This window comes from Notothenia coriiceps, unplaced genomic scaffold (genome assembly GCF_000735185.1).
Source record: "Notothenia coriiceps isolate Sejong01 unplaced genomic scaffold, NC01 NC01_scaffold00007961, whole genome shotgun sequence".
NCBI lineage: Eukaryota > Metazoa > Chordata > Actinopteri > Perciformes > Nototheniidae > Notothenia > Notothenia coriiceps.
Window position 1 is genome coordinate 1561 of NW_011340662.1, and position 25211 is coordinate 26771.

Here is a 25211-nt window from a genome sequence, read left to right on the forward strand (position 1 = left end):
CGGAAGAACAAGATGCTGGAGAACAGAGGCTGTGAGGGCGGACTGCAACTTCCTGTTGTGGCTTTGTCACCAGTTTGTTAGTCTGAAAGCTCCATGCAGCCAAAATGTGTGGGTGCTTGGTGCTAAATATCACGTCTGTGTAATGTTGACTGTACTGAAAAAACTAACTCTCTTGGTGTGTCGTAGAAGACAAGAAGTAGAGGTGAAACTAGCATGATTAGCACTTGTTAAATGTTGATTTGAAACTGTCATTTCACAGCTGCTTTGTAATTTGGTAGATTGTAAAAATGTTTTAGCAGAAATTGGAGGGAACGTAGCTGCTTAAAGGTGGAAAGGTCAGAGGTCAAACAATTTGCGCTTTTAGCCTTTTAAATGCAGTTTTTGCTTTAATGCCTTTCCTTTCTCTCTCTCTCTCTCTCTCTAGTTAATTTCCACCAACCAGAACTCAAAGCCAAAGTCCAGCTCTTCTCTCACAGCCTGACCATGTCCATCGACCCGGCGGCCGAGCTGCCTTTCTACTACGGCAGCATCAGTCGCTCAGACGCCGAGCAGCACCTCAAGCTGGCCGGGATGGTTGATGGGATGTTCCTGCTGCGACAGTGTCTCCGCAGTCTGGGAGGCTATGTACTCTCTATCGCGTTTAACCTGGAGTTTCACCATTACCCTGTAGACAAGCAGCTTAACGGGACCTACTGCATCACAGGGGGGAAGCCGCACTGTGGGCCTGCGGAGCTCTGTGAGTTTTACAGCAAAGACCCCGAAGGGCTGGTGTACCTCCTGAGGAAACCCTGTCTGCGCACCCCGGACACTCCGATACGTCCCGGGGTGTTCGACAGCATGAGAGACAACATGATGAGGGAGTACGTGAAGCAGACCTGGAACCTGGAGGTGAGGCTGCTGTTCATCATTTTGAAGTTTTATAAAAGTGAAAAGAGTTCCTACTTTTCAAATAGTTAAAATAAGTTGTTCTGTAATTGAATAGATTAACATAATATTTACACTTAGTAGTTAATGTTACTAATTAGTTTAACTCAATTTAAATGTTTTGAGGTGCTTGCAATTTTTTAAAGTATTTATATTACTTACTTATTCGTTTTTATGTTACTACAATCATACAACCCAATAAAAGCCTATACAATACAAATAGCATTAAGGGTTAACAATCATTCCACAAAAAGTCACCATTTTTTTCATTTGTTAAATGTCTTTGTTTATTGCGTTTGAGGTCTGGCCATCTGTAGTAGGACTTCAATCTGAAGTCCTGTAGTTTTATGATTGGTCTCCTGCTGCTGAGTCCCACACTGAGACCAGTAGCCTTTTATCACTGGTTGGCTTCTGCTAAACAGCCAAACTGGCTCCAGATGTCTGTAGACCCCCCTGCAGGGACCAAAAGGAGACAGAACAATCATAACCCTCTGTCTGCAATAGATGCAACATATCTTAGAAGTAGTGAAAAGTAACAACATTTTAGCAAATTAGAACATTTCACATAAAAAACATAAAGAAATTGAACATATTACAAATATTTAAGTACTTTTTCTACAAAAAAATATAAATGCCTGATATGATATGCACCTCTTTCATACTGTATATTAAAATATATTGCAGCAGGTTTTCAGGGGTCCAGGGGCAAAAACTTTTACAGACCTTGCTGATTGAATGTATTTAGGGATGCCATTTGGGATACTTGAAACAGTAAATACACTCTTAATCATTGTGTGAATTCTGTCTGTTTTTGTCTTTTTGTGGTTCTTCTGCTCAGGGAGAAGCGATGGAGCAGGCCATCATCAGTCAAGCTCCTCAGCTGGAGAAACTGATCGCCACCACGGCCCACGAGAAGATGCCCTGGTACCACGCTAAAATCACCCGGCAGGAAGGAGAGAGGCGGCTTTACTCTGGCGCACAGCCTGACGGCAAGTTTCTGTAAGTCGCTCAAAGTGATGTGTCTTCTTCTTTTTTTTCAGCCAAAGGTCAGAGGTCACCATGCGGTTTTTAAGCAACTCTGTTTTTTTGTTTCTCAGAGTGAGAGACAGAGAGGAGTCTGGTACTTTTGCTCTCTCCATGGTGTACGGAAAAACAGTGTATCACTACCAGATCCTCCAAGACAAGTCAGGGAAATACTCCATGCCAGAGGGAACAAAGTTTGACACAATCTGGCAGGTCTGCGCCCCATAACACTCTCCTCTTCTTTCATTATCTATTGATTAGGTAGAACCTTATTCTGTTCATGTTTTATTTAAAATATAATGTTCTCTTAATCTCTCTAGCTGGTTGAATACCAGAAGATGAAAGCTGATGGCCTGATGACTAATCTCAGGGAGGCGTGCCTAAATGGCAAAGCCGCTGCAAGTACTGAACATTTCATTTCCTTTTCACAGTCGTGTTAACATTTAGTAATTTTTGTGAAACCGTAACCCTAGCCCTCACTGCGTTTCCAGTTCATGATTGTGTGTTATTTGTAACATTTAACCTTGTTGATCATTACACTTACTACTCAAACTAATGATATACATATTTTTCTCTTAACAACCTTTCAGAGACTCCTAGTATTCCTACAACAGTAAGTACTGAGTACAACCTGCACTGTTAAATTCAGCATGTTATTCTTTCTCTGAGATTAATTTGAATGTCACTTTTTCAGAGGCGTGCTCCAGCAAATGGATACACACCGCCCCCTCATGGTCAGTCACCTGAAGTACAATTTACTCATACCACACAGTTAAATGCTCTGTTATATGCACTTGCAGCAAAGTTACTTTCATTTAAGAGGATTTTTTTAGGGACAATGTATTAACCAACATCAAACAACACAGAAGTTATAACCTAAGCTTGTTTCCAATGTCTCTCCCTATGTTTGAAATACATAAAACTGAACAAAATAATAATACATTGTATTTGGGGGCCTTTCACGACACCCAGGACGCCGCCGTACTATTCAATAAATAATCAAATAAAAATGCTCCAAACTAAAATAATCAATATATATTTATTTAGAAAAGCAACAATACAAAAGGGTAAAGATTCTCTATGACAAGCACTAGTGCTACTATTAAAATACATTTAAAGCAGTATTAATAGTATACAATGTACTTTAATGACTCATTATGCATGAAATGGTTTCTGTTTTTGTTTGGTTTAATATTGGCAAAGCACCATATGGTTTACTGATCATATATTTTGATGGTAAAAACGTAATCTGAAAAATAACTAACCCTTGCTTTTCAAATAAATGTAGTGGAGTAGAAAGTACAATATTTAAGTGCCCTAAAACTATAAAAAAAAATACTCATCATGCTTACAAACATTTTAGAGTTACTGCAGCTCTATTTCAAAACTTCACAGAATCACACACAATCTTTTTTTAGCATTTTTTTTTAAAGAAAACACAGAAAAACATCTCAAAAACGATGTATCAGCAGTTCATTAGCATGTACAGCATTAAATCTGTCAGAAATTGGGTTTCAACCCTATATGGTTTGCTCCCTCAGCATCGAAGCTGGCCACCAATGTGCCTGCAGACCGTGAGGTGCTGCCGATGGACTGCGAGCTATTCAACCCGTACCACAACCCAAATGAAGTGAGGAAGTTCAACATCCAGAGGAGTCAGCTGCTGGTCGATGAAGTGGAGCTCGGCTCAGGGAACTTTGGCTTCGTCAAGAAAGGAGTCCTCAAGACTGATTCGTGAGGACTTAAACATTATGAAACAAAACAAGTTTCAACAATGAACCCAGAAGTGGTCTTGGTACAGCTGTACTGTAGCCCATGCACCGTCTCTTGAGTAAATCCACAATGTTTTGTTGTTTGTGTGCTCTCAGGGGCCAGCTTGATGTGGCCATCAAAGTACTAAAGAGTGACAATGAAAAGCTGGTGAGGGACGAGATGATGAGGGAGGCAGAGATCATGCACCAGCTCAACAACCCCTTCATCGTCCGCATTCTGGGTCTGTGCAACGCCGAGAACCTGATGCTAGTCATGGAGATGGCTTCTGCCGGGCCTCTCCACAAGTTCCTCTCCACAAATAAGTAAGTTAAACATATGTATGTATATACATGTAACGCCTCTGATCATTAAAAAAGATAAGATGGACCTTCATTAATCCCCGTTGGGAAACTCAGTAGTTTAACAGCAACAGGGTAAGATTGAAAAACAGGACATCACAGATTCACACAGATTAATAAAATGAAGGGTAAAATCAAAGATAACAAAAAAAAATGATAGATAACTATAAAATAAGAAATGAATTCAAATGGACATATTTGATAATGATCAGTTGTTCTTCTTACTTTATAATACTTAGTAGGGGAACTAGTAAAGTATTTTTTATTATACTTATATAAATAACAGTTTTGCCATGTTCTTGCATGTTACCACTTAAAATAGCAATGTCCACTTGTCCACTTTACAGACACATGTCTTAATGTTATTATAATTTTTAAAGAGTGATTTATCCTTCTCAAAGGGCTGCATTTGAAAGATGTTGGTGAAAGTATTAAATATTTCAGAAAAAAAGTATCTTGTGTGGCAAAAAAAACTCTTCTATCTCCTCAGATTAATGTAGTACCCCATGGTTAGAATAAAGTGTCATACAAGCCCATCTATCGTCCGAACTTTGATTTGGATATGGACAAAACACAGTTCTAAAAGAGAAAAACTGAATGAATATTCCTCGTCATCTCCTGATTTTTGTGACAATCAGTGTTTTGGTCACCACAGGGACACAGTCAGCGTGGAGAACATTGTGAACCTGATGCACCAGGTGTCGATGGGAATGAAGTATCTGGAGGAGAAGAACTTTGTGCACAGAGACTTAGCGGCTCGTAATGTCCTGCTGGTCAACAAACAGTTCGCCAAAATCAGTGACTTCGGGCTTTCCAAGGCCCTTGGAGCAGACGACAACTATTACAAGGTAAATGTTAGATGTTACAGAGTTTCTTTACAACAACCACATAAAACACAACAATCAAATACACAATCATGTTTAAATAACCAGGCAAGCACAAAGACCAAAGAGTTAAAACAAACCAAAACAATGAGTGATTATACTGCACTTTATTCTCAAAGTCAATAGCAAAGCACAGCATACATCAGTAAAGACTCAAAATAAAATCACAAAATAAAGGAGATAATACAATTAAGAAAAATGGGAAATAATATCAATACCAAGTGAAATTATACTGGCCTGTGTTGGACTTACAGATACATATTTAAATAGTTGAGAAAGTTGTTATTATCGTATGTTATTTCTATAACTATTGGATATTTCTCTGATATTGTTCAATAATGTTAAATGTCACTAAGGTACAAATCACCAAATGTTTTAATGTTAAGAAAAGTAAATGATCAAATCTTTCAGCATCCCTTGCCCATTGTTAAAGCGCTTAAAAGTCCTTTGTTCTTTAAATAAACATTGTTATCTATAATTATCAATATTGATGCAGGCATCCTCTCATTTACATGTTGCTTTTTTTCGTTCCTATTGTGTTGTTCAGGCTCGTACTGCAGGTAAATGGCCTCTGAAGTGGTACGCTCCAGAATGCATCAACTTCCACAAATTCTCCAGTAAAAGCGACGTGTGGAGTTTTGGTGTCACAATGTGGGAGGCCTTTTCCTTCGGAGGGAAACCTTACAAGGTACCAGAGCACAATCAAAGTCATCCATCAATTACATTACATATTAAATGGAATTACAACTTTTTTGTGTCACAATTATGTCTAGAAAATGAAAGGCCCAGACGTGATGCGCTTCATTGACAGTGGAAGCCGCATGGATTGTCCAGCCGTGTGTCCTGAGCGAATGTATACAGTGATGAAAGAATGCTGGATATACAAGTAAGAAAGTGATCATGTGATGCTTGTGCAACTTTACATGTTACATTTACAATACATACACATAAAGACAATTCAGTCACACAAAGCCATCATCACAGATACAACAATGAGTCCTTGTTATAATAAAAAATACCCTCGTCCTAAAACACTGTTTTAATTGCTTCAATCAATATCAGACTTTTAAGAGTTACTATTTTCCGTATACTAAAAGTTTGGGGATGTTATTTTCACAGTCTGGGAAATATGAATGAATTGAATCACAGACCTCAGTGCTCCATTATACTGTAAAAAATGCCTTAATGTGGTGGAATATAGAAATATCTTCAATTTTTAAGCCAGGGCTCCAGAACAAAAGCCTGATAGCAGATATCTAAAGAGTGCAGCACAATGTTGCTTTTATCAAGCAAATGAACAGTCATGCACTGCAGCAACGGAATCAGTTATTGTGTTATTATCAAGTCTAAAGCATGACTGCTGGAGCTGAAGGACATTACCTTCCTCACTCAGAACTAAAGACAATGTACCATGTCATGTGTTGTATTTGACATTCGGTCAGCGTCAGACAGTAATGTGACCTCATCTTGCTGCATTGCCTTCCTCTAATCACAAACCTTCAAACATCTGATCCTATCCTTCGTCTCTCCCCAGGCACGAGGAGCGTCCTGACTTCAAGAAGGTTGAGGAGTCCATGAGGTCTTACCATTACTCCATATCGAACAAGGCCACGCCTGAGGGAGCTGCAGCCGCTGCCGAGCCTATCAAGTAGACAGAAACAAGGCACATTCTGTCCCCATGCTGCACAAAGCATCCTTTCAACCGGCCATTAAAGATCCCAAACAAAGAGCTTTTTATGAACAGTGCACACTGACCAGCTTCAACTGCTGTACCAATTCAGCTAAACAGGCCTCGATGATAATAAATGTGCATTGTAAATTGGACTTCAGTAGGTCGGCCATGTAAAAAGGATCTGTGTCTCCCTGTCTGTCTGTCATGATTTGAATGTTAAGTTTCGACATCTTTGCATTGTTGAACAATTTAATTTTATACTGTGCTATTTTGGAGTGTAATGGGAGTATATAGTGCTTATCCAATTGGTTTTTCACAGTATCTTTTTTATGCCAAATAATGTAGAAAGAAATTGCTAGAACTGTACACTTTTTAATAATGTTCTTTTAACATTCCTGTGAAGTAAATGATTAAATCTGTTAACCTGTTACACATGGTTAAATGTGGAGTTCATAATCAGATAGACCTACATGCACTTTTGTTTTTTAGATATAATGAAGTAATACAATAGAACACATAACAATGTAACTATATAGTCATTGATCACTCCTTCTGCTGACTTGCACAGGGATGTTCGAGATGTTTCAACCTATGGCAGACATATATGGGGAATAATGTATTTGAAACATGCCTTGTACACATGTGCAAAGCTCTTAATCTGGATAATCTGCATTGGAAAAGCACAAGACAGGTTTAATGTAGTCTTGCCTTAAAATATTATAATTTGTTTTAATCGTTTCCGGAATTGTATGGAGAAACATAGCAGTTTTATGATAATTGTACGGTATCCTTCAAAGTAAATAAATAATCAGTATAAATAAAAGGGACATTAGCATTATGGTTTGAAATACACATTAATCTTGAACCATTTAAACGACTTTAAAGCAGAGTTTCCTGTGTTTTTCCTGTCAATAATCCAACCATGATGTATTGTGGTTTATTATGATTCTTTTCTCTGCCCCCTTAAACTGCCAGGCAACAACTGAAGGGCACGCGACACCGGAAGTTAAAGGATTACTCTTCAAAATAATGGCGTAATGTTTTGTCGGATAGCATTAGGCCTACACATTTCATGTTGCATTCAACCGCTGTGTTGAGTGAGATCTCAATTGCTTTAATTAGTAAACATTGAATACAACAATTGAATAACGAGTTGAGGCATTTAGAATGTACTTAAGTAAAAGTAAAGGGCAATGTATTCGACAACAACCATTATTAACATAAAACTAAGCAAGGGATTAATATGGTGGTATGACTTCCTAAATGCATAAACAAATAAATAATATTCTTACTAAAAAACCGAATTATGTTTAGAATAAATGCTCAATTAAGGTGGAACACAAAGTTAAGTGTACTGTCGATATGGAAATTATGTAAAGTTATTATTTATATATTAATGATTTATTTTCTCTCTTAAAAAATTATGATTTTCAGTTAACTTATGTAAAGCAACCATGTTGAATGTGTCCTCGTGTTAAGAGTGGAGTCATGCCTGTTATGCTATTCTTATTTCCTAAATGGTTTCGGTCTTTCAACGTCACATATTGTAAGAGTTGATTTCTACCAGCGCCATTTCTACAATAAAGAGATGTAACACAAAATTACAATGTTCAAAGGGTTGCATTATTTTTTGAAGATCCTGCCCGGAAGTAGCCACCGACGGATTTAACTCGACACTGGTGTACTTTTCGTTTGGTAGGGAGGAGTCAGACATTAGTTTCTTTTATTAAAGTGAGATGTTTATTGAATTAGCAGTAATTATTCATCATGTATCACGTATCCATAATGTAGGTCGTGCATTCTGTAGATTTAAAACTATTGATTGGTAACCAGATAATCTCCTATAAGAAAAGATCGAAGCAAAGTGAGCGGAACAGGAAGGCGGAACAAGTAAGTTCGTGAAAGTGCTGTTTCAACTATGCGATTTCGTCACCGTTTCATCGTCCGTCTAATGTAATACATGCTTCCGTATGGTTTTTATTAACATGTGATGTTACCTTAGTATGAATAACGTGGGGTTTGTCTTTTCTATGTGTGTAGCTGCTTTAGAAAGCAACAAGTCAGCCCGAGTTAGCATGTCGCGTCACGAATAAACTTCGTACAGTCGTCATGTGCCCCGCTGTTTAATCTCTTTTATCCTTGAAAGTGTGCTTAAAACGAATTAAAATCCGCATCATTGTGAAGATTTCGGTGTCGTATTTAGATAGATGTATGATTAAAGCTAGTAATGCTCTGTTATAATGGGTGGTAGACGTGTGACTTGGTTTTATTGTCATTCCGTAGATTCTTGAAATGACTCATGTTCACTTCAGGCCGATGTTTCATCTTTAATGCAAGCTTCTGTCTCTGTTAAGACTTGACGTCTACCTGAGATGTTCAGGTTGCCATCAATGCATTTGGCTTCATCACTTCTTCTCAATGTAGTGCCTAGATTAAATCATAATGAAGTAAAAACGTCGGCGTTTCGTGATAATCATAATCATTAGCTTTCACATGTATTTATGTTTTGTGGAATACAAAGAAGGTTAAAAGAGGTTGACATTACCTCCACCTTTCATGCCAGCTCTCAAGATATTTAGGATTTATATTTTCCTAAGAAGGTGTGTGAGTGTTTTATACTTTGCTGCATCTCTGCAAGCAACTCTAGGCCCGAGACAATGAAACAACTGGAACACAGATGCCATTGTTATGTAAACCCAGCATGTATTACATGGTTAATACACATCAGTAATAGAGGTAGAAGTATTTATATCCTTTATTATCCTCATTTAGGTATTTTTGAAAGCATGAATGCCAAATATTACCAAGTTCAGGCTTCTTACTTTTGAGGATTTGCTGCTTTTGTTCAGGTACTTTGACTCTTGGGAATTGTGATGGAAAGTTGTCTCTCTTTTCTCTGATATGACAAAGGATAAATATGATTACTCTGTAACAAATATCAGTAGAGTTATCAATAATGAGAACAGTTGAAGTTGCAGCTATAGATTGAAATAGTTTTGTGATGCAGGAGGAATAGGTTGCAAACTCAAATCATTATTGATAAAAAGTATGTATTTAAGCAAAAATATACTTCTATTAATAAAACTTTGTTCCTTTCTTTCTCTTCCCTCCTTTTGTCATATGCAGGATCACACACTGACTCGAAACAAATACCAGAAGACAGTTGATAACACAAACTCTGCCCTGGTTGTTTAAACAACCTTTTAACCTTTTTAACAGTAAATAACACACACAAAGCATTCAAACTAATTGTCTGACTCTGCCTCACTCAACAATGTCCATGGCTCTTAAACAAGTCTTCAACAAAGACAGGACATTCCGGCCCAAGCGCAAGTTTGAGCCCGGGACGCAGCGCTTCGACCTGCACAAGAAGGCCCAGGCGTCTCTGAACGCGGGGCTGGACCTGAAGATGGCCGTGCAGCTGCCCCACGGCGAGGACCTCAACGACTGGGTCGCCGTCCACGTGGTAGACTTCTTCAACCGCATTAACCTCATCTACGGCACCATCAGCGACTCCTGCACCGATCAAACCTGCCCCGTCATGTCCGGAGGGCCCAGGTACGAATACCGCTGGCAGGACGAGCACAAATACAAGAGACCGACAGCCCTGTCAGCCCCTAAATACATGAGTCTGCTCATGGATTGGATTGAGGTACAAGTCAACAATGAGAACATCTTCCCCACCAATGTCGGTAAGTGTTGAGATTATGGTGTTAAGACTTTAGTGTGGTAAACTCTTCATGCTGAGATCCAGAATTAGGTCACAGGTTTTTGGTTTCTGTGTGTCCTATCAAAGAGTAAAATGTATCTTAGCTGTCAACATTCAACAAGGCTGCTGTAAAGAATATTAGGCGGTTGGTTCAAATTCCTGAATCTGATAATCAACTCAACAAATCAACAATGTTCACAGACTCCTCGTAACGCCAAAAGATGGCATTGACCAGCTATTACTCACATCAATTAAATCAACCACAGTAGGCTATTTCAGTTCCTATTCTGGTCCACAGATAATGATCAGTGCCCATCCAGAATAACAACATTTACATCAAAGTGATTTACAACAGTAAAGCCCCCAGTGATGTTTGATAAATAATGATTCAATGTATTCACAGTTGAGATTTGTAACCCAGTGGTCCCCAAACTTGGTGTCGGGACCCCCACAATGGCTGGCAGGATACATATGAAGGGTCACAAAACAACTAACAGAAGAGTAAAATGGAGCATATTTATGCCTCACAAAGTTAGATTTATTATTCAGATTTCCCTCTAAGGTCCACTTTTGTCCTGTAAAATAAAGAAAATGTAGATTGTGGGGACTCTCACTTGGTTGAACTGGTCATAACTGGTAGACGTACTGCCTGCAACTGGGTTACAAGTAGAGGTGGTTCTGTTTTTAAAGAGGGTCATGAACCTGTTGAGAGCAAATATTATGTTGTGTTTCCACTGCATGATACGCATTTGCTAGACTAGACTTCAATCTCTTTCGTACCAGGTGCTGTTCTCTATTTTGTTTTTTCACTCCACAGTACCTTCCAGTGTAGGCAGGATTGTCCGCTCATCCACGTAACATAGACGCGTGAAACTGACGTGACGTCATCTTAAAAACAACTCTCGCTGAATCCTTTCTGCAAACAAACAGAACGTCTTTCACACCGTAGAGTTGCAGGGCGCTATTCAAATATAAACCTGGGATGAAAAGATTCAACAATTTGGTTTCCTAGTATTGACGGCAGTTTGGCTATTTAAAAATGCGAGGTAGAAAAACAGAAGAAATAAAAGTAAAACATATTTTAGTATTTCTTTCAATTGACAACTCATGCCAGCGCTAGTCATAGTAAAGATCCCAAAATAAAACGTTTTTAAATAACAAAAAAAACATGTAATGAATGCATTGCAAAGTTAAAATTAGGTACAAATACAATTATGCAGAGTGAAGGCATTTAAAAATCTGAATTCACTCTATTAGATAACCAAAATATGTATTAGATTAAATCTTGGAGGCCAAATTAATAACGTTACCCAAAGTGTTGCACATTACAAACATGACTTGTAAACCTTTATGCTGTTGTGGCATTGACGGTGTCTCATTATCTCATTCAGTATCTGTTTGCATACCTTTGCTGTGGCTCGCAATCTGACTAACTACAGAAACATCCAAGCAATGGATTAAAAAAATGGGTCACACAGTATACCGGAGGCTATAATTAGACAACATCTGATTCGTGTGCCCTCTGGAACAGATTCCTGAAATATTATTGAATTAGTTAAAGCAAACGACATACTAAATGAATCACTTGGTGAGATCAGAGGCTTATCACTCAGACTAAGCCATGTTGATTTTCCATTTGCTGGTCATCATGTGGTGATACTGTCTGGGCCCCTTCAGCATGCTGGTACCATACCTGAGGGATTCCATGGGACAAAGACACACACTGAAAGTTTCAACTCAGTAAATATTCTGTAACTATTGCATTAAAGACATCAGGATTTCAAATGTGTTCCTCTCTGTAAAGCAAATGTCAAAAGGTCATGCTGGATTGACCTCAGTGTTGTCTCGTCTTTATCTGTCTGACCCGCAGGTACTCCCTTCCCTAAGACCTTCATGCAGGTGGCTAAGAAGATTTTGTCTCGTCTGTTCCGGGTGTTTGTTCACGTCTACATCCACCACTTTGACCGTGTGAGCCAGATGGGGGCCGAGGCTCACGTCAATACCTGCTATAAGCATTTCTATTACTTTGTCACTGAGTTCAACCTCACGGACCACAAAGAGCTGGAGCCTCTGGTGAGTGACGGTGCTGACACAAAAACTAGATCATGTTTAAAATATTGAATTTCAAAAACCTCATAAAGTAGGTGTAGCAGTGTTGTTTTTTATTTTAAGACGCCAGTAATCAAAGATCACTTTTACTTTTTATTTTACTTACTACCTAACATTGTGCATTTTACAGATGGTATAAAAACTTAAATAAAAAGTCATTGATGGGGATTTACAAAATGAGATAATTTCCTCTTGTTGAAATGTTGAGACTTAACATATCAAACAAAATGTACTTGTAAACCATACAAGAGCCTGGTAGGACTCACATTTATCAGCAACTTGCCTGAGACAATCATTTGTGAAACAGGATGCATCGCAATCTGCATGTAAGCAGCACAACTTACAAGGTCACTTATGTCAAACAAGACCCTGGATCTTTTTTTGGAATTATAATAAACCATGCAATTTCATAGAGACATATATATATATATATGTTTGTTCCCAAATTAAGCAATTTACATTTCTTTTCATGGATTATTGTACTGCCCCAATTTTTGTTATAATGTGATTGATTGTGTGCTGATTGTCTATTGATTGCCTCTGACCCCTCCACCCATTGTGGGAGGCTCTAATTTCTGTGTGTGTTGGGCATGTGTCAAACTGTAACAAAGCCCCGTGTGACCAAAGTCTTAGACAATAAGCTGGATGTTTGCTATGGAGATTAGCAGGGATGCACGCATGGTTTGACGCTTCATTCATAACGTTGACATTCTTATTATAAATCAACATAGGAATGCTGCGCAGTTTCTTTTTTTGCATTTTCTTTTAATTCTGTTATAAGTATTGTACTGTTTGAAGAATTTGATTCCTGCGGTGGCTGCTTAGGACTTTTTCCGCCTTGTGTGATCCAAATATTTCCAATAACTCCAGAGAGTTTCAAAATCCATTAAGAAAAGAGAAATATTTCCTTCCAAAATTCAGAACATGTTTTTATCTATATCCATATTAGCCGGTGTTTACATTACATTGCATTTAGCTTTAGTTTAGCTCTTCATAATTATTTCAGGGACCAACAAACAGTTTGCTGTAGTGCTTGCTGCATGCAAAGGGGGGCAGTCTAGCAACATTTTTAACAGCAGGTTAAAAAAAAATATGACAACACACATTCAAAGCTTCATTCGATAACCCCAAAAAAAGCATTAGAGAAAATGAAAAGGACTCTTAGCACATCCCTAGAGATTAGTGTGCAGATATTTTGACCTTTATTATTTGCTATACCCAGCATTGTCTTGTACTGTGTTGATGTGTTGTAGCTTCTCTTGGCCCCAACAGTAGTACATCTCAATATGTTGCTTTGCTTTGTGTATTTGTTGCTTTTATTCAATATCTTATCTTCATAAGTTTACAGTTATATATAAATAACTTGCTTATTGCATCCTAAAGTGTGGTAACATCTCAAGGTTTTTTTTCTGTATTTCCTAACTCTGAGTTCTGTGTGTCTCATGTCTGCAGAAAGAGATGACTTCCCGGATGTGTCACTGAAGGGACAGAACTGACCGGTTGACACACACCGGGCGATCTCATCCGTCCATCAAGAAGACTGCAGAACTAAAAGAACAAACAAATTAGAAAAAGAGTCTATTTTTATATTTAAGTACTGTAATCTATTTTAGCCACATACTGTAGGTTTTAAGCTTGTGAGATGAGGCGTTCTGTTCCTTTTAAAGCGTTTTCAAACATATTATCAGAGCAAAGTATTAAGAGGTATGTTTGTCTCGATGTTTTTTTATTTTATTTGAATCTCAATCATTCCAGGATGCTTTTGTCTATTTGTCTGTAAAACAATCTAAAGTTAGTATGAATTCTTACTGTACTATATAAAAATCACTATGTTGTTACATCAAAATGATTCTGTACTGTGATAAATTGACTTTGGTAATCAGTATTTAAATTCACACTGACTGGCATTTGTTTCTGAAGCTTATAGTGCCGGGCTACGACCTTAACAAATCTATTACGTTTTGACTTTAGTCTCAGGTTTAATCAGTTTAATCGCTCACATCTGAACAATCAATGTAGTAATTTAGTATTTTTATTTAAGAGTATAATGTACAATTGTTACAATCAATTTGGTTATACACACATTAAGTTACACACAGATAATAATAAACAAATAATAGAGTATTGGTCTGCTGGTGACTCAGACATTATCAAGTCTGATTCATTGCACACTTTCGGCCGTGGGCCACCAGGCAGGTTCTCAGATGACCAACCTGTAGGTGCTGGTTGCAGCTGAAGGTCACACGAGACTCAAATCTCACTGCCATAACTGTTGGCACTTTTAAAAGACTAAATATAAATCTGTCCACTGGGTGGCATCAGACACCATAACCGTATATAGTGAGAACATAACTAATCCTACAGTTTAATGTAAGAGGCGTTATGCAATCTGCCCAATGTCCCAGTTATTGTCATGAAGAGGAAATTGCGTATTTCTAGAACTGACTGGAGTTAATGATTGGATCAAGCTGGTTATGCAAGCAACATCCCAGACTGAGCTGAGCAGAATACATAGAGAGATTTGTTTTGAGTGAGGCCGGCTCTGCATGATCGGGTCAACAATGGTCATGGAAAATCTTGAGAACAACCTTGTTGGTTTGGTTTAGAAGTTAACAGTCATAATGGATGGATTATGTGAACAATGAGGATCAATTATTCACAAAGGAAACACCTCACAAATAACACAATAACAAGATACACTGGAAGGAGCCATAACTATGATATCTTTGGACATAAAGAAGTAAAGCAAAATGACATGGAGCAAAGTATAGTGTGCTTTTGAAACCTCAAAATTGCAGCACTTCAGTAAATGTACTTTGTTACATTCCATCCCTCTCCAACAGTAGGATATATTATTTCTACAGTAATTGCCATTCATAATTCACACATCTGAATAAACATGATGTAACTTTCTGCCCCAATAGCCAATACCATAAAGCACTGTGATGACCTGGTTTCCTGCTGAAACCTGATCCTCTTACAGGATTGTCCCTCCTCTCAGTGGAGTCACTTCCTCAACTCTCCACTGTACTCGCAGTTGGTGTTACGTGTGTAGTACCCGCCTTTTGCTCTTCGATCGCTCTGCTGTGTTTTTCTCTTCTGGAATGTACCAGACTGCCCCTGAAGGGGTTGCAAGATGAAGGAAAGTACTGGAAAGAGGCCAAGAAAAGGGGGAAGGAGCTCAGGCCGCAGCCAATCAGACTGGAGCGTGTCCAGCTCTGTCAGTGTGTAAACAGCAGTGTATGCCCTGTTGTTTTGATGAAACAGTGTGATTATTTGCACAGAGTGAAGGGTTTGGGAGATAATGTGACTCGGAAAATGTTCAAGCACACACCCTAACGGTTTTGTGTCTTGTTAGTTGTTCACCACGTGTAAAGCTGTAGCTAGTTTAGGAAGGAAAGGGATCATAACATTTAGGGGATTTTTCACGCTGAAGAGGATGCAGTTTAACAGGCCAAACAATAAATTAAGAAAACTGAAAATAAACCCTGAAAGAAATAGTTGGTTGCGTCCCTGATTGTCACAATGATCCCATAAAGACACACTAAAATGTCACATGTTTACATAACAAACTAAAACATTTCCATGTCTATGTCATCTTACACCATTGGTTTTTAAAAAGAGCGAACATGTGATGATCTATAACATGTACCCACTTAAACTTTATTAGACATTCATAAATTAAAAATAGTGACAACCACTGCAGCCCAGCCCCAAAAGATTATTGAAATAACATTTCAGCTGTGTGTTGACAAGTTGCAGACTGTATTTGTTGATGTATTATCCAATCTGCATGGAGATTCTAGGAATTTTAAACATGACTGTTTTCAAAATGCTTTGTTATGTTATGTAACAAGAGCACATTCAGATTTTTTTTAAAAGAAGGTGTTCCCGGGTACCAAGTCTAAACAAAACCAATGCTGTTGCCAAATGCTTGGTAACTCTTTCCGTGTTTAAGGAGTTTGGCTAAATATTGGATTCATATCAGTGCTCCAGTATGGCTTCTTTCCAACGTAATACATAGAAGGTATAGATTTTCCCAACCAGATATGTTTGGCTTTCCAAACTGCAGGGTACTTGTTTCTAGGAAGTTTGCTCTGGGAGTTTCCTTGGAAAGGGTATGACCAGCACCTCCCACTGGAGAAAAGTATGCAACATATTGCAACCGTGTACTGTAAGACATGGCTGTTTGCGCCTTCTAGCACATTATGTAATGTTTGACAGTTTTATTTGGCGTTCCAAGGCAGGTGCTAATAATGAATAGATTTAAGATCAACAACATTCTACGTCACTTGCACAGTCACGTGTATGTATAATGTAGTACTTTTTGTAATAGATACAAGATTGTTCTTGCAAATAATCCTGCTGGCTCAAACTAATGTTCATTTCAACATGTCAACCAAAATTATTTCTATCCACCAACAAAGCTGTATCAGTGTAGGTTTTTACTATGACATGGATGTATGTATGTGTAAGGTTGGACTTTATACAGAGGATATCAGCATTTAGGGGTCTTATTAGTACCTTTCATTATGTTTTTTAATTCTTACTAAGTAGCTTTAAGGTTTCCGACAGTGTCATACATACATTATGTTTTAATACAGTGCACACTCAGTATATTTGAGAACATAGTTTTGTAAAATTGAAAATGATGCAGATGTACACGTACTTGCAAAAATACCTGCAGCTTCAACTCTATACAGTATCAAGACTAACCTCTGTACAAGGACAACAACAGAAACACACCCCTGTAGAATTTCAAACTGAAATAACCTCTGCATGAAAACAGAGCCCCCCTCCTCCTGAGTATCTCCTGATGAGGGCCATTCATGTCAGAAATGAGCTTGTTGAACCCAGAAGATATTTATGATGGCCCATCCCACTTCCTTATGACCTTAGTGACACAGGCCCGCCCCCTCTTACTTCAATGTGTGATCTTGTTTTCCTGCTAACCCTGCGGCTACACCATGTGCTCCTGGCTAGGGATAGTCAGCCAACATCTTGCGTAATGTTTGCTACCATTGAGCTTATGTGTGAGGGATAGAAGGTGAAAGGAGGAGAAGAGGCAGAAAGCCTCCGGTCACAAGACTGAAAACACCTTTGATAAACAATAAATGAATATGTCTGTGGACAAGGGATTAAATGCATTATGAAAGAGGACATACTGTATAGTCTGCTAACAAAGCAATTGGTACAATAAAGCACTAACATTTCTTGGCACATACTGTAATTCAACATGTGGTCTGTTTTTATTCTAAACTTAATTGAGGAGGGTTCATGTCAAAGAATAATGTAAAATTAGATAACAAAGGGGTTTATAATCCCTCTCCTGTGCCTCTGTCTAAATAACATTTATTTTCATCTCTGGAAATACTGTATGCTTGTCATGTATGTGGCAATACTGCTTTGGCATATCACATTAAGCAGATGGGTTTTTTCATCAGAGTTCTTGGATTTCTTTCATTATCACAACTGTGATACAGCGTCTGCACCCTCTTCAAAACAGCCTGCTCATCAGGCTACAACATGTGCCATCTATGCAGTGTCACAAGTAAAACAAATGTGTCAAGGGCTGCAACTGGCCACTGTGCCCACCTCCTTTGTCAATAACCAATGCTAAAATATTTTCATTAATTTACATTTAAAAATTAAGAAAATGAAAGTATCAAAACTGTTTAATTTCCCAAAGCAATACCCTTAAAATCTATTAATGGTTGGATTTATATCCAAATATTGGAGATATGTTGTAAGTGTATCCAGTTGTGGAAAGTAACAAAGTGCATTTAATCAAATGCTTTGCACAGTTTGCAAATATCCTCTCTGTGGAACCAATGAAGGAATTCTTATTCTGAGGTACATTCCAACCTGACATTAAACAAAAAATACAAATGTGGCTTTACTTTAAGCAGCTACATCAAAAATGCATACACAGACAGTCATCTGCAATAACTTGCCAGTATTATAATAAAACAACTGACAGGAGTCACTGATTCTGCCTGCATTATGAGTATTTGAACACCTGACTCTTTCTCTAGATTGCATGAGGGTATGTTTGTTAATGTGATACTGAAAGGCCACAGCAGCTGATGTCATGCCACAGCCCCAGTCTGAGTGACTCAGATGGGGATTTCTTTGAACACCCATCTGGTCATGGCCATTCACCACTGGGTGTGAGCATAGTGTTTAGGGTGCTATAAATGTTTTTATCTTTTAAAAACGTTACATTTCTGAGACACACAAAAAGGCAGACATGTTCAACAATTGTATTTTTGCTGCTTTTTTAATCTTTTTGTTCTTAACTGTATTTGATTTAAATGTGGGTTTAAAGTAGACCAAGTAGCTAAAATAATGTCTATTTTATTTTCCATATTATTTTGATGTACATTTAACGAAATGCATTTCAAGGGGGTTTATCCTCTCAAAAATGCAAAATACTGTTTATGTTGTGGTCTGTTTGTTTTTATATCATTAACACAAACAGCACAACGCTGACAAAGTGTTCTTGTGTGTGCTTTATCCTATTTTGAATAGGCCTTGATGTCCAATAATGTAAACTGGTGTACATATTGCATCAGTGGCGTCCCTCTCCACCTCCATTTAGATCTCTTTCTGCAGATCAGCCGTAGGTCTCAGTGATGACGGTCAGTGTTGATGGGCACGCCAAGTACGGCACGTACTCGCCGTTTAGCTCCTCCATACCATGCTCCATACATGCGATGGTGGGCCTCTAGAACAAAAAACAGCACATTGGCTGGATTCCATTTCGTGTTTCACAACTTTGGTACTTACCATTTTCCTGAAATGTGTTCAGATGTTCACCTGGGTCGACATTGAACTATCTATGTGACAAACTTGATTGAATAATGTATTTTTTACGTATTTTGCACCATGCTGAGCAGCTATTATTAGCTTGAGACGAGGTGAAGGTGTTACAGCCATACCAAATAGTATCAAGCATCCCGTCTGTTGGTGCAGTCCTGAGGAGGGAGGAGACAAGGAGGAGTCAGCGGGGAGGTTATAAAACCACCTACGCAGTGGTTCTTTCACCACCTTCCAAGCACTCACTATCCGGCGATATCTCCCTTGACCGTCCTTTGCGGCTATTGAAGCAGTAGGTCAGACAACGACGCTAACACTGGAGCTGTAAAATCAACTGCGGGGTGAGTAAACAAAGTAGCTCATGATAGCATTTATTTATCTGAGCTTTTAGTTTTTTTAATTCGACCGTTTTCACCGTTAGGCCATTAACTGTCGCTAACCGTTGTTGTCTGAAGTTAAATGTACATCTGTCCGTTAGTGTTAATTTTAGCTAAACGTCACCCTCGCTGCAGCAACCTCTACCGTTAACTGAAAACAGTGGTGCTTTCCGACATATTTGTTCATCTTACCAAAACGTAGATATTGTAATGACGTATGTCTTAAATTGGCCTTTTAAACGGCTGTAACCAACCTTACAGCTAACGTGAAGTGGGTGGCGCTGCAGTTGGCTATCACTGTTGTTGTTGCATTGTTTGTATTACCCCTTGAACACGTGAAGGATATTAGCTAACGTCGGTATACGGATTCATATTCTTCTAAAGTTTGTTAAACGTAGCTTATTCTAGCTATAAGTAAGCGATTTGTTGTTGTAATATGGGTTGTAACGCGGTGTTTTGTATTGTCCACAGGGCTCCCGTTCAAAGCGCCGCATCAAGCTGACCAGCTTGCGCAGTGAAATCACTTGCGACTCTCTCTGAAACGATATTTCTGTTTTGGAGAAGTGCAAATTGATATCCCATTAAAAACCACTGCCGCCGCCACCAAAAATCCAAAATTGAAGCAAAAATGGTTCAAAATAAGATCACCGAAATCACTGGGTTCCATCGCTCTTTCAAGGTGAGTTTGAGGTTTGTTCAGGGGGAAATGCAGATCTACTATCATCATGCTTTTTGGGAAGACTCTATAATCAGAGAGCAGATTTGTCAGCTTGTATGAGAGGACCTCACATCGCTATATATAAACACATCTGTTACCCACCCACTTCTAATGTCTGTCTATGTGGTCTGGTGCACGTGTAGGTTAAAGAACTGTCAAGATATGTGGCCCTTTTGCACAATTAGCAAGATTGTTATTTGATCATTTTAGCTGACTTGAGGTTAGAAATCAAATGTTCTTGATTGTAAGTGTCCACCAATCAGCTGTTTTCCTGTTTTGAATCTACTTTATGGTTTTACACGAGATAACAAAGCCTCTTATCACTAACATTTGACCCTCTCAGCTAAATAGCTCCTTGATAAGATTGCATACCTTAACAAGCACATGTTTATTCTTCTCTAGGGCCAAAATCCATTTGAATCTGACGGCTTCACTAAAAATGGATCCCTTATTCATTCGTCCTTTAATTTTGATTCCTCCCCAAGACATGGTGAGTATTCAGTGCTTTAGAGCTGTTATTTTTGCAGAGTTCTAACAATGTAATCCTTATTTATTTAGTTGCACCTAGTTCGTACATTATGCCTGGATTCTCCAATTAAGCGTTCTCACTTTGAACAATAGCACTCTTGATTTATTCTCCCTATGTGCTTTCTTGGAATTTGTTTAGCTTGTTTCTTTCCTAGCAAATTATAATTTAGGCACTCTTATTTTGACAGACATAACTTCCAGCCATCCTATTGACATCCCCGATGCCAAGAAGAGAAACAAGAAGAAAAAGCGTTGCCGGGCAACTGACAGTTTCTCAGGGAGATTTGAAGGTAAAAGCCTTTTTTGTCCAGAATTATAATTTTAATAGAAAAACTCTGCATTAAACATTGATTTGTGCATATATTTTTTTGTTAGTTTGTAAAATGTATTGTTTTCTTGACATGTGCCACAGATGTCTACAGACTGCATGAAGAGTTACTAGGAGAGGGTGCTTATGCCAGAGTGCAAACATGCTTCAACCTCATCACCAACAAGGAGTATGCCGTCAAGGTAAGAAGGCAACAATTCTTACACACTTAATGGATGACTATGCATCGCCTTGAATTTCTGCAAGTCAGTGCCCCTGTATCACACGTCTGTGAATGTCGTAGTTGCCACATAACACATGCCTGTTATCTGTGAGGTCCAACGTTTAGTGTCAATATAAAGACGTTACATTTCTAGGGCGGCACTAGTTTACTACTTTATGAACTTTAGAGATGTCGGTTGAAGAATGAAATGCCTTGGCACACAAACAAGTCCTGAGCCTTTTCATGCTTTTTGAAGAGCTATATGTAAGGAAACTGGAAAAAACATTGTGTATGGGTTCCTCCTTTTCACTGGGCATTCTTTAGAAAAAAAATGTCTAAAGTTTTGATCCTGGCGTGAGTTTTTTATTTTCAGCTCTCTATAGTGGATGTCTGCAGGTGTCTGTCTGTGTCTGTATTGTGCTACTGCTGCGCTTTTATTTTCTTCCTCCGAGTGTGCAACACTAGCTGCTGTTAGACACATCCCCTCACTGTTTTTACAGATGGTCAGCCTATCACAGAGCTCGTAGGAATACACCCACCCCTTTTATTTTCTCTTATTGCCTACAGAGGACGCTCGTTGGAGGACACAGTGTACTCGTAACAGTGCCAAAACAAAACCCACATAGAGGAAGGAGGGGGGGTGAGGGTTGTGACCCATGATGTTTACACTGCTTTGTTCTCCCTTTTACTCGCTACAGTTTTACTTTTTTATTTTCTTCGAAATTGGGTGTAGACTTGTGGATACATGTCTTGACTTCCCTTTTGTTGTGCCTTTTATGTGTAATGCACATTTCCTCAATTTGGGAACAAAACATTGTGAAAGATGTTTCTTTGCTGAACTCTTTAAAAGTGATCCGAAGGCTTGTTTTTCTTTTTGTACATTCTTGAATCTTAACCCACTAACTCCATTAGGACATTTGATGACAACACTTAGCTATTTTTTTTTAAATTGTTATTCTTATTTGCACTTTAATTTTGTTAATGTGTTTGATAAAGGTGTTGTTGATATGTCCCCATGGAGCAAGTGTCCATATCATACCAGTTAATATTTCAGAGGATTCGGGGCACAACTTTTCATGTGACCATGTGCCGCGTTACGCTGGTTTGGTAGATCCCTTGGGCCTTTGTAGTTGTGGGGGAGGAGGCACAAGGGTTGGAGGTCATTTAAGAGTCGGAGGGGGCTCCTGCCAGATGTCCTGTCTCACCCCAGTCTGGAGAGGGAGGGGAGAATTGCATGTTTGGGCTGCTTGTGTTGCAATTGCAACAAAAGCCACTGAGCACCAAGGGCTAACTTGCAACTCTACTTAGTAGGGCCTTGTTTTGTCAATCATTGTTGTCATTCTGATCTGTTATATGGGTAAACAACCATAAATCTCTAATACCCGTCCGCCTTATCACGATGATAATGCATTTGTCAGCTCTGTTTTGCATTGTTGTTTTATCTGCAACTCATTATCAGGGTGCAAGGTTTGTGTAGTGGTCAGGAGAATGGGGGTTGTTTGTGCTGCTGACTCAGATGGGAACAGTACAGAGGCTTTGGAACGCTCACAGGCCCTTGTCTTTCTATTAATCCTAGACACACACACTGTAACTCTGGCCCCACTGCGCTTCAATAGCAGCTGTAATCCAGCCACCAGGAAGAGAAACATGCACAGCCTCCCGAGCAGACAATAACCAACCTGGGCTGGAAAATTCAGGCCTTTTGCTAGTTGTCAGCAGTATGTCTGTCTCTCTTGGCATGACATCGCTCGGCTGGCGTTGGCCCCTCGGTGGATTAGTTCCAGGCAGCACAAAGCTAGATTAAGCAAAGAATTGTTGTTTATTGTAAACAGGTTTGGAATAACCCATGGGGTGTTTCAAAGAACGCAATCAGCTCCTTAAGAGTGCTTAAGATTTAAATATGGGTCACACATGAAATGCTAAATATAGACATGCCGACTTGTTAAATTCTCATTCAGATGTCTCTGCTTCTGCAGGCAGCATGGAAAGTAGGTTAAACTATCTTTACAACGGTGTCACAGGTTGGGAGAGGGGGAGGAAAGCTGGAGAATTCTGGTCTGGGAGAAACATTTGTTCTAGCTCTGTATATGGTATACATAATCTGTGCTATACATTGATTTTAAAACTGGTTTGTGGCAGCCACTGTTTATTTGTATTATGAGTCATTAGATACTAGAATACACTAGAATTGTCTTTTATCATTCTCCTGTGGAAAACATAGATGTTGAATTATCATTTTCTATTTCAGATCATTGAGAAGAGACCGGGTCACAGCCGCAGCCGAGTCTTTCGAGAGGTGGAGATGCTCTATCAGTGCCAGGGACACAGGTAATGGCATGAGCAGCTGATGAATGTACCAAAGACTGACTGACCATTTCATTCTGTTGGAGCCCCTCACTGCTCTTCCTCCATAGTGCAGAAATCACTTTAAATGTTTGCAAGAATAGATGCCTCTTTTACAACTTGCTCATGGTGAACCTTTTTTTTTTTTTTTAGTAACATCCTGGAGCTGGTAGAGTTCTTTGAAGAGGAAGATAAATTCTACCTGGTGTTTGAAAAGCTAAGAGGAGGTAAGTGAATTCAAACCGTTTCAGGATGCCTGCATCAGAACGTTGTTTATTTTTAAACATTCCTGTAATGCATGTGTTTCACTGTAGCCAGTTGTTTATCGGTGTTTGGAAGAACTTTTATAATATTTTCTTGTAAATGGAGCTGCTGTACTCAACTTTTTGCTCTTTAATAGGCTCCATCTTGGCACACATTCACAAACGACGATACTTCAGCGAACAGGAAGCCAGTGTTGTCGTGCAGGAAATCGCCAGTGCTCTGGATTTCCTGCATAACAAAGGTGAGACCACTCATACAAAATAGAATTGTATAACTCATGATCACCAAAAAAGCCCAACTGTGAACATTTGTTTAGAACTGCAGAAACTGAACAGATTTGCCCTAACCTCTTTCAAACTGGCACTGGCAAAAAAATAGAATAGGGTGCTTTCTGCATTAAGTTATTCTAACATGGTGGCCTGATATTAAGAATATTACTGATTCCTTCCCTGTTCATTTTTTTCTAGGAATGGCACATAGAGACCTCAAACCTGAAAACATCCTCTGCAAGAGTGCAGACAAGGTGAGTTTACCACATGCGTTCCAGCCCAATCAGTTGAAAGGACAACACCTTGATATAAACTGTTATAATGTGCTCTGCTTATCAAAATGTGATTAATGTTAAGGTTTCTAAATCGGTCTCTCTTTGTCAGATTTCCCCAGTCAAGATCTGTGACTTTGACCTGGGCAGTGGTATCAAGCTGAACAGCGACAGCTCGCCCATCTCCACCCCTGAGCTCCTCACTCCTGTAAGTCCTCCTTCATATTGTTCTACTGTTGTTTGCCAAACAGTTAGGACTGCATTTATTCAATGGGAATAGGAGAGTACCATTGACAAGAAATAGTGTGTGTGTGTGTCACAATCCTTAGTGGAGTTAGCTGCAGGGCAGCTCACTGATAGGAGAGATAAAGTGTTGTGTTTTGAGGTTAAGGCAGTTCAGTGTTGGACAGTTTCTGTGCAATGACAGGGATTGTTTCCTGTATGTCACAATCGGGCAGCGTTTACCCCCTGAACTATCAGTAACACTTGGATAGATAGCCCTCAATTTAATGTCAACGGCCTGTTGCTTATCATTCTCAAATATTGAGGCCTGTGTGTTTGGGAGTTATGATTGTTCAACTCTTCTGGTGTTGTCGCAGCACTAAGAAAGTCCTCTGAACACTGCCCAGAAATCCCTTGCAACCTCAAAGGGGGGGGGG

General features: G+C 39.0%; 3 protein-coding genes across 4 annotated transcripts in view; all 3 read left to right on the forward strand.

Annotated features, from left to right (window-relative positions):
- Positions 1-430: 430 nt before the first annotated feature.
- Positions 431-7070, forward strand: zap70 (zeta chain of T cell receptor associated protein kinase 70). Its single transcript, XM_010769872.1, has 12 exons — positions 431-888; positions 1763-1923; positions 2022-2160; positions 2268-2349; positions 2538-2560; positions 2642-2681; positions 3489-3681; positions 3816-4022; positions 4714-4906; positions 5490-5630; positions 5716-5828; positions 6477-7070. Exons 1-12 carry the CDS (start codon positions 484-486, stop codon positions 6592-6594), a joined length of 1815 nt encoding a protein of 604 aa, XP_010768174.1. The 5' UTR covers positions 431-483; the 3' UTR covers positions 6595-7070.
- Positions 7071-8283: 1213 nt separating this feature from the next.
- On the forward strand, positions 8284-14327 carry mob3a (MOB kinase activator 3A). 2 transcript variants are annotated; one of them, XM_010769874.1, is made up of 4 exons: positions 8284-8567; positions 9741-10306; positions 12194-12396; positions 13885-14327. In XM_010769874.1, the coding sequence occupies exons 2-4, from the start codon at positions 9889-9891 to the stop codon at positions 13912-13914; spliced, it is 651 nt and encodes a 216-aa protein (XP_010768176.1). In that variant the 5' UTR covers positions 8284-8567; positions 9741-9888; the 3' UTR covers positions 13915-14327. The 2 variants fall into 2 exon arrangements, with proteins under 2 accessions (XP_010768176.1, XP_010768175.1); XM_010769873.1 differs by having other exon boundaries at positions 8284-8504.
- A 5152-nt stretch (positions 14328-19479) lies between these two features.
- mknk2b (MAPK interacting serine/threonine kinase 2b) overlaps positions 19480-25211 on the forward strand; it is a 10514-nt gene continuing 4782 nt past the window's right edge. The window contains exons 1-10 of the mRNA XM_010769875.1: positions 19480-19592; positions 20100-20307; positions 20749-20836; positions 21063-21164; positions 21287-21384; positions 23653-23732; positions 23901-23974; positions 24148-24252; positions 24479-24534; positions 24665-24760. Coding sequence (XP_010768177.1) covers positions 20257-20307; positions 20749-20836; positions 21063-21164; positions 21287-21384; positions 23653-23732; positions 23901-23974; positions 24148-24252; positions 24479-24534; positions 24665-24760 — 750 coding nt within the window. The 5' untranslated portion in view covers positions 19480-19592; positions 20100-20256. The remainder of the gene's footprint in view (positions 19593-20099; positions 20308-20748; positions 20837-21062; positions 21165-21286; positions 21385-23652; positions 23733-23900; positions 23975-24147; positions 24253-24478; positions 24535-24664; positions 24761-25211) is intronic.